This window comes from Mustela putorius, unplaced genomic scaffold, assembly GCF_011764305.1.
Source record: "Mustela putorius furo isolate JIRA1106 unplaced genomic scaffold, ASM1176430v1.1 tig00003987_pilon_pilon_pilon, whole genome shotgun sequence".
Classification (NCBI taxonomy): Eukaryota; Metazoa; Chordata; class Mammalia; order Carnivora; family Mustelidae; genus Mustela; species Mustela putorius.
Genome location: NW_025422126.1, coordinates 2,471,287 through 2,488,189, shown reverse-complemented (window position 1 = coordinate 2,488,189; position 16,903 = coordinate 2,471,287). Strand labels below are relative to the sequence as shown.

Genomic DNA, 16,903 nt, shown 5'->3' with positions numbered 1-16,903 from the left:
CACGCTTACCATTGGCCTACCTGACCTGGTCACTGTCAACCTCAGTCCTCCTTCCCCATGTAGACCAACCCAGCCAATCGCAGGTTTCACATCCCTGCCTCAGGCGGTCGCACTGTAATGGAAATCGAGTGGTTTAGCTGGGATTCAGTGGTTTAGTGCTTGTAATCACCTCCCAGTTGTTGTGATTAGGTTTGGGTCTTAGGATCAGATGACGCTCCACCCACTGAAACCGAGTCCACCAGGAAGTCCTGGAAGTCTCTGCCCACTTGGATGGATTGGGCTTATTCGGTCTGCTGCCTGTCCTCACACATCCCGTGGGAAGAGCCAAACCCGGGGGGTCAGCGCCCTGGCAGCACCGCACAGCCCCCCGCAGCTGCCGCCATGCCCTGGTCCCTGCTCAGGGTGGCTGTGGTGTGCAGAAGCCATGTGAACCGCAGCATGGATGCCCACAGCTTCCTCCGCAAGAGAGGCTTCCGCGTCCAGTCTTACGGAGTCGGATCTCGGGTGAAGATCCCAGGACCCTCTCGCAATCGCCGGGTGAGCTACGACTTCTCCACGACGTAGAAGCAGATGTACGAGGACCTTTGCAGGAACGACCAGGAACGCTACCGCAGGAACGGAATCCTGCACCTCCTGGGGAGAAACGAGGGGATCAAGCCGCGCCCCGAAAGGTTTCAGGAGTGCAGCGACCCCTTCGACGTCATCTACACCTGCGAGGAGAGTGTCTATGACCGCGTGGTGCAGGAGCTGTGGGCCAGGGAGCAGGCGACCCTCCAGCCCATGCACGTGGTCAACGTGGCCATTGCCCACACCTTGGAGGACGCCACCCTCGGGGCTTTTCTCATCTGCGAGCTGTGCCAGAGCCTCCAGCGCGCTGGCGACATGGACAGTCTGGGTCAGCTGCTGCTGGCGGCAGAGGAGAAAACAGGACAGAGCTTTCTTCCCAAGGTCTGCATCTACTGATGGCGTTGGCTGGACGGGGCGCCCTCGTTAGGTCACCGCTTTCGTGTGGCGTTTTGGACCACACCACATTTGGTGGAGAAAGCCCTTTCCACCAAATTCTGTTTGATTTTTAGGTATATACTCTCCACCAGGGAGGAGTCGAGCAAGAAAAAGCATTTCTTGGGAAACGAGGACGAGGGCCAGTAGTCCCCCAAGTCCAGACCTGGGGACACTGTTCTGGGTCCTTTGGGCACAAAACGGCATTGAGCGCTCACATGGGTCCGCGAGGAAGTTCCTGGCACCGCTTGTGTGTTGCAGATGAGAGAAGGAACGTTTATAAGGGACTGCCACACAAGGGATCTGTTGAAGGATAGGCAGCGAGTTAACATTCAAAGTCAACTGGGGCGGGAGGGTCTGCAGGACTGACGTCTGAGCACCCCAGAGACCCCGGGCTGCTTAAACAGGAGAAGCCCCACCCGCAGCAGGGCACCCAGACCTGCCCAGGCCTCCTCTGACCTCCGCACGCCTGGACTGACTTTGCCTCTGGTTCCTTAACCTCTTACCCCTTGTATCTTGTTTGCTGTGTGACTTCGTATGAAGCCGTGTGACTTCGTATGAAGTTATTGAGTTTAATGTGTAGTTTTCATTGCTTGATGATTGGACATCCAGAACCTGTTTTACACCTTTCTTTACATGCCTGGGATCCCCTCCCTGCAAATAAAGACTGACATTGTGCAGGGACCAGGTGGTCACTGGGTTAAGGCCCTTTCTAATCTCAGGGCCTGGGATCGAGGCCCGCCCGGGCTCTCTGCCGGCAGGGAGCCTGCTTCCTCTCTCTCTCTCTCTGCCTGCCTCCAATCTACTTTGTGAAGAGACAAATAAATAAAATCTTTAAAAAAAAAAAAAAAAGAAATTTAGGGCCCAGAAGTCTGTACCGACAACCTTTGCTACTTGGCACTAATCATCTACCCCAGCCCAAGTTCTGTTTAGAGTTCCTTACTAATTAAAGCACCTGAAATTAGGTTCCCTTTATCCTGTCAATTCGTTAAATATTTATTTTCTCTTTATCTAAGAAGTATAAAAACTGCCAGCTTTGGTCATTTCTTTAGGCTGTAGTTTCATTAATTGCGCTTCCATGAAGCACATAATAAAATCCACTTTATTTTCTCCTGTTAATCTGTCTCATGTCAATTTAATTCTTAGTCCAGCTGGAACACTTTGATTGGTAGAAAATAATTTTTCCTTCTCTTCACTAATATGATTTTTTAGAAGAGCATTAAGTATGGAGAACTAGCTAGGATAAGACATGAATTGATATCAAAAGATGTTTTTTTCTCCCCCTGAAGGTGTGACTACTTTCTTCTTCCTGATTAAAAATGACAATGTACAAGATTGCTTTTATAATAAGAATATAAAGTTATTTCCGAGTTGGAAAAAGTTCACATCCTACATTCAGGATGAGGAAAACCAAATAGAATTTCTTATAAAAGAATATAAACAAAGCATGAGAATTTTTTTTCCAGCAACCATAAATGTGGATTTTTGATGACCAAACACTAAGCAGAATGATACACTATGTAGGCAAATGAAATAAAAATTTGTCGTGAATCTCAAGAATCTCATGTGACTTAAACAAATTATGCATGGATGTTTATGAACCCTTAGTAAAGAATGAAAATTCATTATTTATGGCTTCAAAATATGAATCTCATGACCAATCCTGGAATGAATATAATCAAATATCTTTCTTTACATGAAAAACAAAAATTTGAAAATTGTCTTTGCCTATGTATTGATATTGCAGATTGAAAAATAACTTTACTATTCATTAATTCAATAGTCAATGCCAGGGTAGGTATTAAAAGAGGTCTGTAGCAAGGTTGGTTTAGCTGGGAGAGCTTTTTTGTAGTGAAATACCATAAACGTGAACATTTGAAGTGGGATGGAGATTAGAGCAAGTGGGGAGGAATGGGCCAGCAGCTAGTCAGGAGAAGGCCAGGAGGGGAATGATACTTAGGGACCTGGGATCCAGGCCATTTGGAGAAAGGCAAGGCTAATGGAGACAGCCATGTCCCCGGGGCCCTGATGTAAGCACTTCCCTCAAGAGTTGTCATGAAAGAGAATAAACAGCCCAGTGCCTGGGTCCCAACTAGCTGAATGTCATCTCCAGTCTCAGTAAGATCTGGTGAGTAAATTAGACATGTGTGTAGTGGGGCACGTTCCAGGATCAAGGTAAGGATTGGGCTGGTGTCGCATCCCAACACCAGGACTTTGCTGCATCAAGAGTGGTAATGACCAGAGCTACCAATCGGATTGCTTGCAGCAGAAGTGGAGGGGATGGTCTGAGAAGGGAGGTTTAGAGTGCAGCTGAGGTTATTGAAGCCTGCTCAAGAAAGAAGTAATTGAATGTGTGGCAAGTGCTCTAATAATTAGGTTAGACATGCGAAAACAGAAACAGACTTACTTCGAACCTTCTTGGTAAACATGACAAGAGCCCAGAGAATGACTGGGATTTCTTCTAGGTTTCCTAAAGCACGTCATGGGAAGCAGAGCAGGACTTCTCAGGTAGGTGTGAGGAGGGAATTAGGAGGGAGGGGCACTGAATGGGACATTGAGGATGAACTTGTGTCAGACCAAAGTCATCTTAATTTGGTCAGGAGACCAACTGAACAGGCAAATCCTCAGCCTCTGAGCTCCCTGCTTTCTCTCACTAGTTCTTATTAATGAAATGTCTTCAGGACACCTGGGTGGCTCAGTCATTTCAGTGACTGACAGTTGATCTCAGCTCAGGTCTTGATCTCAGGGTTGTGAGTTCAAGCCCTACATTGGGCTCCACCCTGGGTGTGGGGCCTACTGATAAGAAAAAAAAAATTCAAAAAATAATTTTTTTTTCTGCTACTCCCTTCCCCAAACACATGACCATCACCAGTTTCTGAAATCTACCCTCTCTCCAGCCCTGCCTTTATTCGTTTGTGTCTTTTAAGGCATCTTCCTTCTTGCCATTTTCTTCTTTCCCAATCAGGTCTGTGGGGACACATACCTGCTCTTACATCCCTCCGATGCCATCCCACTGCAGATCAGCCGCCCTCACTGGAGAGAACCTTGTCACAGAGCAGCCATATGCTCTATAGAAGACAGTGCCCTGAGCTAGGCCAGCTGAATGGACTCCTCTGACAGGTGACTCTGATGGCAGAACACTTTCTCCTAGCACCTGGACGATGGAAATTGGAGCTGATTTTTTTCCCCAGAAAGAAAAATCAGGGGCATGAGGAGGATAACTGGAATGGAAGAAATAATGTTCATGAGTGTAAGATACACCTTAGCTACTAAGCTAGATTTTTTTTTGTAGAATTCTTTTTTTTTTTAATTTAAATTTTTTATTTTTTATAAACATATATTTTTATCCCCAGGGGTACAGGTCTGTGAATCACCAGGTTTACACACTTCACAGCACTCAAAAAGCACATACCCTCCCCAATGCCCATAATCCCACCCCCTTCTCCCAAACCCTCTCCCCCCAGCAACCCTCAGTTTGTTTTGTGAGATTAAGAGTCACTTATGGTTTGTCTCCCTCCCAATCCCATCTTGTTTCATTTATTCTTCTCCTACCCACTTAAGCCCCCATGTTGCATCACCACTTCCTCATATCAGGGAGATCATATGATAGTTGTCTTTCTCTGCTTGACTTATTTCGCTAAGCATGATACGCTCTAGTTCCATCCATGTTGTCGCAAATGGCAAGATTTCATTTCTTTTGATGGCTGCATAGTATTCCATTGTGTATATATATACCACATCTTCTGGAAAACAGCATGGAGGTTCCTCAAAATGTTGAAAATAGGAACTGCCCTATGACCCAGCAATTGCACTATTGGGTATTTACCCTAAAGATACAAACGTAGTGATCCAAAAGGGCACGTGCACCCGAATGTTTATAGCAGCAATGTCCACAATAGCCAAACTATGGAAAGAACCTAGATGTCCATCAACAGATGAATGGATCAAGCTAGATGTTTTAAGATACCCTTTCATAGGGCGAATTACTATTTTTGTCCAATTCTTTAGCCTATCTGCATACAGATTTGATTTTCTTCTAAACCATGAAGGCAGAACCCAGACAAATTCCCATTTTTTCTGTTTCCCCAGTTTATAATATGGTGCTGAGAAACAGTTCCTGCTTCCTGAATGACCAAGTGAATGAATGAATGTATACTAAGGACTGATAAAATTCCCACCTGCAGAAAACCTCCCAAATGTCATGCACATCCCTTTCCTAGCAATAAGGCCTTATTTTCCAAATTCAGTCATTTCTGAACTTAGATTCCTAAGGTGTGAGCATGATTCCATCAATGTTACTTCTTTAAGGTCTGTTGACTCTTTCCACACGTGAGCCGATAATGTGGTGAAAAGCCCGAGAGATTTCAAATCTCATTTCCAGCAGTTAGGCCAAATCTGCCTGTGCAAACACCACCCTTCTTCCTTCAGTATTCCCTACACACAGCTAACTGGGGCTGAGTAAACACTGTCCAATGAGCATGCTATCCTTTGATTTGAATGCCCACATTTCCTGCTCTTGCTTCCTGCCCTATTCATTCATTCTTTCCCTTATGATGAACCACCTACTACAACGTCAAGTTCAAGAAACATCTTGTTAGCGCCTTTCCAGATACATGTAATGATTTCCTTTGTGTATTCATAATCCTGTGTTTGTAGGAAAAATACATCCAACAATGTGTTTGATTTGATTAGCTTGGGATATAAATTAGACTCTTAAATTAGACTATCACTCATTGAGGTAGATAATACGTCCTATTGACTTTTTATGTTTCTTATTGTTTGCATGTTCACAGAAGATGGAGAGTATGAGATATGCCAAAAGCTCCTAGTGCCTTCACAAAGAATCTTGCAAGAAAATTTGTATTTTCAGCTCTGTCTATGAATCCAATGTGATGTCTCCGGTAGTCTCCACAGGTATGATTTCCTTAAACCACACTGGTGTTAGCCACACAATCTTCCACTTCCTGGGCATTCCTGGTCTAGAGAACCAGCACATGTGGATTTCCATCCCCTTCTTCATTTCCTATGTCATCGCCCTGCTTGGGAACAGCCTGCTCATCGGCATTATCCTCACAAGGCACAGCCTCCGGGAACCCATGTACCTCTTCCTCTGCATGCTGGCTGGAGCAGACCTCGTGCTCTCCACATGCACTGTACCTCAGGCCTTGGCCATCTTCTGGTTCCGTGCTGGGGAGATCTCCCTGGATCGCTGCATCACTCAGTTCTTCTTCATCCACTGCACCTTCATCTCTGAGTCAGGGATCTTGCTGGTGATGGCGTTTGACCGCTACATTGCCATATGCTACCCCCTGAGATACACCACTATTCTTACACCTGCTCTGATTGGGAAAATCGGTGTGATCATCTTCCTGAGAAGTTATTGTATGATTTTCCCCATAATATTTCTTTTGAAAAGATTGACTTTCTGCCAAAATAATATTATTCCACACACCTATTGTGAACACATTGGTTTGGCCAAATATGCTTGTAATGACATTCGAGTGAACATCTGGTATGGACTTTTTGTCATCACGTCGACAGTGGTCTTAGATGTCCTGTTAATATTTGTTTCTTATGTGCTAATTCTGCATGCTGTCTTCCACATGCCTTCCCAAGATGCTCGCCACAAAGCTCTCAACACATGTGGCTCCCATGTCTGCATCATCATCCTCTTTTATGGGCCTGCGATCTTTACAACCCTTACTCAGCGGTTTGGACGCCACATTCCACCTCATATCCATATCTTATTGGCTAATGTCTGCATTCTGGTTCCACCTATGCTGAATCCCATCATTTATGGGATTAAGACCAAGCAAATCCGGGAGCAGGTGTCTTACATATTTTTCCCAAAGCAGAAATAACTTTGGTAGAGGAATAGCATTTTCAGCATCTCTAGTTATCCACGATGTGGTCTGTGGAAGCAGTGGGTGGAAATACTAGCAGTAAGTGGAAACACTGGGAAATAGCTCATTGAATTCTGTTTTTGGAGCATGTTCATCAGGAAGGTGACAAGACTTGCATCTTCCACTGTCAAAGCAACAGAGAGAGCAGTGCCATTGACTGAGCTGGTTACCTCCTGAATGGAGTCTGTGGCTGGATATGTGAATTTCCAGAGTCATGTGTCCTTACCAGTAGCCTAATTTTTGGTAATTAATGGAATTGCAGGGAAGGAAAAATTCTTTCTCTATCCTTCAAGGTGCTCCAGCTGGACTAAGAATTAAACTGACATGAGACAGATTAAGAGGAAAAAAAAAATCAAAGGTTTATTATGTGCACACAGAAGCCCAATAATGAAATTGAGACCTAAAGAAATGACTGAGGCAGGAAGTTTTTAAACTTTTTAGAGAAAGAGACAATAAATTTTTGAGGGATTGACAGAATAAAGAAAACAGGTGTTTGGGAGCTTAAATTAGTAGATTTAGGAAATTTAGTAGATTAGGAAAAAAAATAACAAGGTTTGTTTCTATGGTTTTCTCAACTTTGAAGTCCCTATCTTTAGTGATAAGGTTGTATTTTCACTAGGTACAGAGAGAGAATTCTTCACATGGGAGATCTGTTTTCTGCTTTCAGGGGGCCAGTATGAGTCTGAGAGTCCTTGCATTGGCTTTTTCTTAAGTAACTTTTATTAAAGTTTATTTTATTGAAATATTTTTATTTCAATTTCAATTATTTTTAATTTTATTGAAAATAATTAATGTACCAAAGTGACACTATTTGAGGCAGACTGCCCTTGGCCCCTGTGAAATGAGAGCAGTGAGTGCTCTGGACTTGGAAGTTGTTAAGTTATTCCTCACTGTGTTTCTCATCCTGTGAGATAGCTTGTGATATCCCTGGAGAATCACATAGAAAGGGCCTAATATTTTGGTTATGCAGGGTGAATAACTTCTGGAAATCTTATGGACAGCATGGTGACGATAGTTAATAATACTGTATTGTATATTTAAAATTTGCTAAGAGATTTGATCTTTTTTTTCAATTTAATTTTATTTTTAAAAATTTCTTTTCAGTGTACCAGAATTCATTGTGTATGTAAGAGATTTGATCTTTTTTTAAAAAAATATTTTATTTATTTATTTGACAGAGAGATCACAAGTAGGCAGAGAGGCAGGCAGAGAGAGAGGAAGAGAAGCAGGCCCCCTGCCAAGCAGAGAGCCCGATGTGGGGCTTGATCCCAGGACCCTGTGTTCATGACCTGAGCTGAAGGCAGAGGCTTTAACCTACTGAGCCGCCCAGGCACCCCTGTAAGAGATTTGATCTTAAGTGCTCTCACCCTCTCACATGAATTGCAGCTAGGAAAGGAAATGAATATGTTAATTAGCTTGATTTTGGTAATCATTTCACAGTATCAGTATGTCAAAATGTCACATTGTGTACCCTAAATATATGTAATTTTTATTTGTCAGTTATACTTTAATAAAGCAGGAAAAAAAAGTCATCTAAAGTACAACAATTAGATTTGTTAACAATTTGATATGTATGTGTCCATATTTTTCTCTATATATCTTCATTTGTTTAAAAATAATGAAAATATAAACATATTTAAATGTAATGGAAATATATATAGTTATACTTTGAGAAAAGGTGGAATTTTTTTTTGAGAGATTTTACTCATTTATTTGATAGAGAGAGAGATCACAAGTAGGCCAAGTGGCAGGCAGAGAGAGAGGGGGAAGCAGGCTCCCTCCTGAGCATAGAGTCCGATGTGGGGCCTGATCCCAGGACCCTGAGATCATGACTTGAGCTGAAGGCAGAGGATTAACCCACTGAGCCACCCAGGTGCCCCTTGATGTTCTTTTTAAAAACATCAATTTAATTAACATGTAGTATATTATTAATTTCAGAGGTAGAGTTTAGGGATTCATCAGTTGCATATAACACCCAGTGGTCATTACATCATTTGTCCTCTTTAATGCCCATCACCTAGTTACCCTATCCCCCTACCCCCTGCCCTCTATCAACCCTCAGCTTCTTTCCTACAGTTAAGAATCTCTTACGTTTGTCTCCCTCTCCAGTTTGTCTTATTTTTTCTCTTCTTTCACCCACGATCCTCTGTTTTGTTTAAGTTCCACATAGGAATGAAATCATGTGATAATGATCTTTCTTGGACTGACTTACTTTTCTTGACATAATACCCTCTAGTTTCATCCACGTCATTGCAAATGACAGGATTTCATTTTCTAATGGCTAATATTCATATATATATATATATATATATATATATATATATAATCACCTCTTCTTTATCCATTCTTCTGTTGATGGACATCTGGACTCTTTCCATAGTTTGGCTGTTGTGGACATTGCTGCTATGAACATTTGGGTCATGTGCCCCTTGGGATGACTACATTTATATCTTTGGGGTAAATACCCAGGAGTGCAATTGCTGGGTCATAGGGTAGCTCTATTTTCAAGTTTTTGAGGACTCTCCATGCTGTTTTCCAGAGTGGTTGCACCAGCTTGCATTGCACCAACAGTGTAGGAGGGTTTCACCACAGCCAAACTATTCTGTACTGTTTTCTGTACAATGCATATGGTGGGACTGAGGGGGAAGGGGAAGAGGCCCTGGAACACATACTTGAACATGTACAAAAATAACTTGACACTATTACACTCCCACCAGCAAGAATGATGGAGCTCTCTCTCGCCCCCAGGGCTGAGGGGCACATTCTAGAAAATGGCAGGAGGGGAGCTAACCAGTGCTGGCCAAGGTGCTGTGGGGGTGAGAAGGGGTGTGAGTCCAGAGGGGAAGAGGGCCTGTGAGTAGGCTCTCTTGAGCTGGTTGGCTGTTGAGCAGCAGCTCAGCAGCTTCTCAAGGATAGTGTGGGTGTGGCGGAGCGGCTGGCCAGCTCCCTGGGGCCTCCGTAGTCCTCCAGCAGGCTCAGACTCAGGTGCGGAAGTCCCGCCTTTCCTTGCTGTAGGTCATGGCTGCCAGCAGCCTGCACAGGATGAGTTTGGTTTGGTCCTGGAACAAGCTGGTCTGCACATAGCCATTGATGAGATGTGATGGCGTTGTGGGTGTGAAACCAGGAGCGCAGGGTAGGGTAGCCCGGCCAGCTGATCACCTTCCCGGGGCGTGATATTGGCGCCTGCCTTCAGCAAGAGCGAAGTGGTGCCACTATAGTGGTGCCATGTAGTTCAGGAAATATTTCAGGAGGCTGATCTTCATCAGGGAGCTGGGATGGGAGCTCACGGTGAGGTAGGACTCTGTGCCTTCGCGCTCTGTGTCATTGTAGAGGATCAGGCGCGTTGAGTCGTTGAAGAACACCCCCATGCCCTTGTCGCACAGCGGGTACCCGAGGCCGTATTGTTCAAAGAGTCCACGTGCCTGCTGACCCAGAAGATGGGGATGCAGGCGGGATCCTCAGCCTCCTCTTGCCTCACCAGCCCCCGCTCCAAGGGCTTGGACGCTTTGACGCTGTGTAGCTGTAGCAGCATGTCGCCGGGGGCAGTCAGCTGCCTCATTCGTCTCTTGGGCCATTGGCTCCTCTTTTTCCCTGGGCCGCTTGGGTATGGAGGTCTCCGTGCTTTACTGAGGACTGTGAGAGGCTTCAGTTGCTGGGGTCGAGGCTGGTGAGAGTGATGGGAAACTGGGGTGCAGAGGTGAGAAGGTGATGGGTAGTCGGTTGGGGATGGAGCTGGAAGTAAAGAAGTCATCACTGGACAGCTCGTGAATGTTGGGGCAGGCAGTAGGGTCTGTGTGAATCATCCTCTGGATGAGGAAGGTGGCCACAGGGTTGATGTGTTCAGAATACTGTAGTCATTCTTCTTGATCTGGAGGTATGTCTCTTTGAGGCGAGAGGTCTCAAAAGGTGGTTTGCCCACTAACAATGTATACATGTTTATGGAACCAAATTATGAAAGAAATGTTAAAAAAGAGAAAAAAAAAGCTGGGGACATCATGTTGCCTGATTTCAAGTTATATTACAAATCTGTGATCCCAAGACAGCATAGTATTGAAACAAAATAGACACATAGACCAATGGAACAGAATGGAGAGATCAAATATGGACCTTCTACTCTATGGTCAACTAATCTTCAACAAAGCAGGAAAAAATATCCAATGGAAAAAAGACAGTCCCTTCAAAAAATGGTGCTGGGAAAATTGGACAGTTAAATACAGAAGAATGAAACTCATCTATTCTTTTATACCATATTCAAGGATAAACTCAAAAAGGACAAAAGACCTCAATGTGAGACAGGAATCCATCAGAATCTTAGAGGAGAACATAGGCAATAATCTCTCAACATCAGCCACAGCAACTTCTTTCAAGACATGTCTCCAAAGGCAAAAGAATCAAAAGCAAAAATGAACTTTTGGGACTTCATCAAGATAAACACCTTCTGCACAGCAAAGGAAACCATCAATAAAACAGAGAAGCAATCCACAGAATGGGAGAAGATATTCGTAAATGACACTGCAGACAAAGGGCTGATGTCCAAGATTTATAAGGAACTTCTCAAACTCAACACCCAAAAAACAAATATTCCAGTCAAAAAATGGTCAGAAGACATGAACAGACACTTCTCCAAAGAAGACATACAAATGGCTAACAGACACATGAAAAAAATGTTCATCATCATTAGCCATCAGGGAAATTCAAATCAAAATGACATTGAGATACCACCTTACACCATTTAGAATGGCAAAAATTAACAAAACAGGAAACAAACATTGGAGAGGATGTGGAGAAAGGAGAACTCTCTTATTTTGTTGGTGAGAATGCAAGTTGGTGCAGCCACTTTGGAAAGCAGTGTGGAGGTTCCTCCAAAATTCTTATGACACAGCAATTGCACTACTAGGTATTTCCCCCACAGGTACAGATGTAGTGAAAAGAAGGGGCACATACACCCCAATGTTCAGAGTAGCAATGTCCACAATAGCTGAACTGTGGAAAGAGCAGAAGTGCCCTTCAACCCATGAATGGATAAAGAAGATGTGGTCCATATGTACAATGGAATATTTTTCAGCCATCAGAAAAGATGAATACCCACCATTTGCATTGGCCTGGGTGGAACTGGAGAGGATTATGCTGAGTGAAATAAGTCAAGCAGAGAAAGACAATTATCATATGGTTTCTCTTATATGTGGAACATAAGGAATAGCATGGAGGATGTTGGGAGAAGGAAGGGAAAAATGAAGGGGGGGAAATCAGAGGGTGAGATGAACCATGAGAGACTATGGACTCTGAGAAACAAACTGAGGGTTTGTGGTGTCAGGGGGTATTGGTTAACCTGGTGATGGGTAGTAAGGAGGGCCGGGAGTGCATGGAGCACTTGGTGTTATACACAAACGATGAATCATGAAACACTACATCAAAAACTAATGATGTACTGTATGGTGACCAAGATAACATTCAAAAAAAAAAAAAAAAAAAAAAAAAAAAGAAACAAAAGAAAAGAACATGGGGGAAAAAAGAGAGGAATACCAAAAAACAGACTCTTATCTAAAGAGAATCAACTGGTGGTTACCTGAAGGAAGGGGTGGGGAATGGGGAATGGGTGAAATAGGCGATTTTGTCATATACGTCTTTTTATTTATAAATATGTATGTGTATATGTATAAACATGTATGAGGAGTGCTCTTGTAATGAGCATCAGCTGTTGCATGGACGTGTTGAATGACTACATTGTACGCCTGAAACCAATATTGTACTATATGTTAACTAACTGGAATTTAAGTAAAAACTTAAGTAAAAAAGCAGAAAAAAAATTGCTCTCAGTTTTCTGCCTTGAAATTAATGTCCAGACCCATATTTATGTTTGTGGAGTGCTGGTGTTAAGGGAAGTTCCTGGTAGTGTTTTCCTATTGATTCAGTGTCCTTTAAGATAATTCCTTCAGCTGACAGTGGGTAGGCAGGGTCATGATTGGTAAAGTGTGAGAAGGATCATTTGAGGTTGTAGTTGTGACTAATGGGAACAAGTATTTGAGGTCTTCTTCTGAAGACAGAAATGTTTTGTCCAGTTGGTATTATTTTTGCCAGAAAATCCATTTGGATTTTGGTCTGTTTGGGCAAGGCAGGGAATATGACAGGGAGAGAGGTGCAAAATGCTGTGGGTACTGAAAGGGAGTGATCGCAGTGTTGGATTGCAAAACCCAAGTGTACAAGAGGAGATGAAGAAAAGGAATGGGACTAGATTCAGTGGACTGTGGAATGATGGTTGGTTTAACAGCACCTATAGTTTAAAAGAAATGAATTAAAAAGATTGAAAAGTTGTAACTTTAAGATTGGTGAATGTGCTTTTTCCAGTTGTGATCTAGTGGCAGAGTTCTGGATGATATTATAGAAGTTGGTTTCTCTGGTAGTGTGTAGACCAAGGCATTTGGGGAAGAGTCCAAACACTGAATATTGTGGGTGTTGAAGAGGTAACTTCTACTGTTGCTACAGTTCCTAAGAAAGATAGGGGTAGTTGAAGGTAAGGAAGCCTGTGCGTCTGGCACTGAAATCATCATTAGAAATCCTGGAGTGAGAAGAGTGGGGCTCGATCAGGTGTTAATAGGTAAATAGGTAGGTAATATGTAGGTAAATATGGTGAGAGAGTTTTCCAGGTGGCATCAACATCACTCGTGTTGGTGTTTTTACTAAAGGGAGGGGAGATTACGATTGGGAGCTGTAATTGTGACTCCCAGCATCTGTGCTCCACTATGAGGAATGGGTATAAAGATTTGGATTTGCTAAGTTGGAGATACCACAGTGGTTTCTTGAGTAGGCAGCATGGTTTTAGTCAGGATGAGGAGGCAAGTGGAATGTTCACAAGTTGTTGAAGATGAAAAAACAACAGCACTGGATGCTGATTGCTAAGAGACTGGAATATAAATGTTACTATAGCAGTTAGTTAGGCTGGGAAGAGGGGCCTTGTCAATGAAAGTGGGCATATGGATGTCAATAAAGATGTATATGACAAAAGTTTTTATCTTGACCTAGGTTGTGTTTGCTCTATGATAAATAATTCATTAAGCAATTCATTTCTTTTGTTTTCTGTTTTTGTGTTTCTTTTCTATTTTTTAATTTTTATTTATCTTATTATTTTTTATTATGTTATGTTAGTCACCATATAGTATGTCATCATCATTAGCCATCAGGGAAATTCAAATCAAAACAACGTTGAGATACGACCTTATACCAGTTAGAATGGCAAAAATTAATAAGGCAGGAAACAATAAATGTTGGAGAGGATGTGGAGAAAGGGGAACCCTCTTACACTGTTGGTGGGAATGCATGTTGGTGCAGCTACTTTGGAAAACAGTGTGGAGGTTTCTCAAAAAATTAAAAATAGAGCTACCCTATGACCCAGCAATTGCACTACTGGGTATTTGCCCCAAAGATACAGATGTAGTGAAAAGAAGGGCCATATGTACCCCAAGGTTCATAGCAGCAGTGGCCACAGTCGCCAAACTGTGGAAAGAGCAGAGATGTCTTTCAACAGAAGAATGGATAAAGATGTGGTCCATATACACAATGAAATATTACTCAGCCATCAGAAACGTGTTTCTTTTTTAAACAACAAATCTCTACCAAATGAGAGAAATCCTTTAGAGTCTGAAAGGCAATAGACTAACATTATGAATGTGTCAATAACTTTTTTATTTTTAATTATTTCATATCCCTCATAACTCATATCCAATCTCCCCTAAAGTTCCTTGATTGTATAATCATATTCTGATTGTTTCTGCTTTCACTTCACTCTAGATCCCGTAAACAGGGGACATAATTCTTTAGCCTCATTCTGTTGGTCTGAGCAAATCCTGAGGCCATCACAGATGCAAGGGACCAGTAAAAGACTGTCCTTCATGATGGGGGAATTGACACGTATGTGTGGTAGACTGAAGAGCTACTGGCTGCCGTTTGTGTAGATGGTCAGCTACACTTGACAAACTATCAGACTGACCAATATTCAAAAGCTTGACATATGCTGTGCTGGCAAGGCTGTGAGAAGAATTTGCTTCCATACATTGCTGGCAGGAACGAAAGTAGGATAGTGTCTAAGAAGGGAATCTTTCTGTGTACAATCTGACTGCGAATGCATTTACCCCTCAGGCAAGGTCATCTTACTTCTAGACATAGACTGTAAGATCTATCAAGAATTATCCAACTGAAGGTCTCCTGCATGGCTTGATAGGTTAAGCCTCTGCCTTTGGCTCAGGTCATGATCTCAGGGTCCTGGGATCGAGCACTGCATTGGTCTCTCTGCTCAGTGGGGAGCCTGCTTCCCTCCCCACTCTGTCTGCCTCTCTGCCTACTTGTGATCTCTCTCTCTCTCTGTGAAATAAATAAATAAAATCTTAAAAAAAAGAATTATCCCACTGAAGAAGAGGGAGAAAAAATAATATAAAAAAGCATACTCTCAGGTCTTGGTACAACAATGTCAAAATATATATTGTTGGAGTTTCAAAATGAAATAAGAGAATAGGACAGAAAAATGTTTTCTAAGAAATATTTGCTGACTGTATCTAAATGAGGTAAATATAATGAGCTTACTGAGATTCAAGAATCTTCATGAACTTCAGAGAGGATAAACACAAGGAAAGCTCTGCCTAGGCCCATCCAAATTGAACTGAAAATTAAGATGAAGTGAAAAGTCTTGAATGCAGCCTAAGGAATCAATCAAAGGCTATAGAAACTTGGCTAAGGTCATCAAGAATCACATGCCTTTACTAATTGTTAAGCTTGTACATTTATATACCCTTAGACAACAGAGTTCAACATCAGATTCATGACTGCAATTTGAAACTCATGAAAATTTCACGTCATTCTTCTTACGAAGAATAAAGCACTAAAAACTGAGACCGTCTTAATTGTGAGCATTTATATTACAATTTCAGTAAAATAGGCATGCAGCAAGGCTGGCTTAGGTGGTAGAAAGCTTCTGTATCAGAGCATCTGTAGAGAAATGAGAGAAATGGAGCAGGAAGAGGTGAAGGGGGTGGGCAATGGTCTTAGAGACCCAGCCCACCTGGGATGAGGATGAGGCTGGTGGAGAGGCTCTGTCCCTGGGCCCTGGTGCAGTGCTCCCTCAAGGGCTCTCATGACAGAGCATAAACAGCCCAATATCTGTCCTCATGTCCGTTCCTGAAGACTCAGTCTAAGGCTGTTGAGTGCATGTCTGTCTGGGAGTAGAAAGGCTCCTGGATCAAGGTAAGGACTGGGCTGGTGGTGTGTCCCAGACAGGCCAGAGGTGACAGGAGTCTTGGAGGCTATTGATATATGTGGATGAAGAATGGAAAACCGGAGGCACCAATCTGGTTGGTCATGGCCAATGTGGAGCGAGAGTTCTGGGAAGGCAGGTGGGAGTTCATGGGCTATCTGATGTTACTGACAGTAGACAAAGAGATGCCATCCAAAAAGTAACAGGTACCCTAATAATCAGGCTGGGTATGAGATAAAGAAAGATACTGACTGAGACTGCAGACACATCTTGGCAAATATGAGAAGAGCCCTGGGAAGGATGGAGACCTCTGCTGGGCTTTAGAAAGCAGGGTGTGGGAGGAAGGGCTTTGAGGAGACAGCCAGGCTCTCTTGGGCAGATGTGAGAAGAAAGTGTGAGGGAGCGATGTCTGAGAGGGGACATGGAGGATGAACATGTGTTAGAACAAGGTCATTCCAACAGAAGACCAATTGAACAGAGAGCTCTCCATTCCCTGAGCTCCCTAGTTTTGGTCTTCGGCTGAATTAATAAAGGTATTCCTGCTTCTCCCTTCCTGCAACCATCTGGCATCAGCAGCTCCTATGATCTTCCCTCACCTCAAGCCCCGGCCTGTGTGCATTGTGTCTTTGCTAGCCTTTGCCTTCCACAGAGCTGCTACATGCTTTCTAGAGACAGTGCCGTCCTTCAAGGCCAGCTGGACTCCCTTGAGTACCTAACGGTAGAACTGTTTCTCCCATCACCTGGAGCTGATTTTCCTCCC

General features: G+C 43.1%; 1 protein-coding gene and 2 pseudogenes across 1 annotated transcript; 2 read left to right on the top strand and 1 right to left on the bottom strand.

Annotated features, from left to right (window-relative positions):
* The first annotated feature begins 381 nt into the window (after window positions 1–381).
* Window positions 382–963, top strand: LOC101688245 (annotated as a pseudogene).
* A 4,952-nt stretch (window positions 964–5,915) lies between these two features.
* On the top strand, window positions 5,916–6,860 carry LOC101688520 (olfactory receptor 52B4-like). The gene has a single exon (XM_004768223.2). The coding sequence runs from the start codon at window positions 5,916–5,918 to the stop codon at window positions 6,858–6,860; it is 945 nt and encodes a 314-aa protein (XP_004768280.2).
* Window positions 6,861–9,666: 2,806 nt separating this feature from the next.
* Window positions 9,667–10,836, bottom strand: LOC101688812 (annotated as a pseudogene).
* Window positions 10,837–16,903: the final 6,067 nt, after the last annotated feature.

Coding starts and splice junctions, on each gene's coding strand:
- LOC101688520 (XM_004768223.2), top strand. CDS start 5,916: ATGATTTCCTTAAACCACACTGGTGTTAGCCACACAATCTTCCACTTC.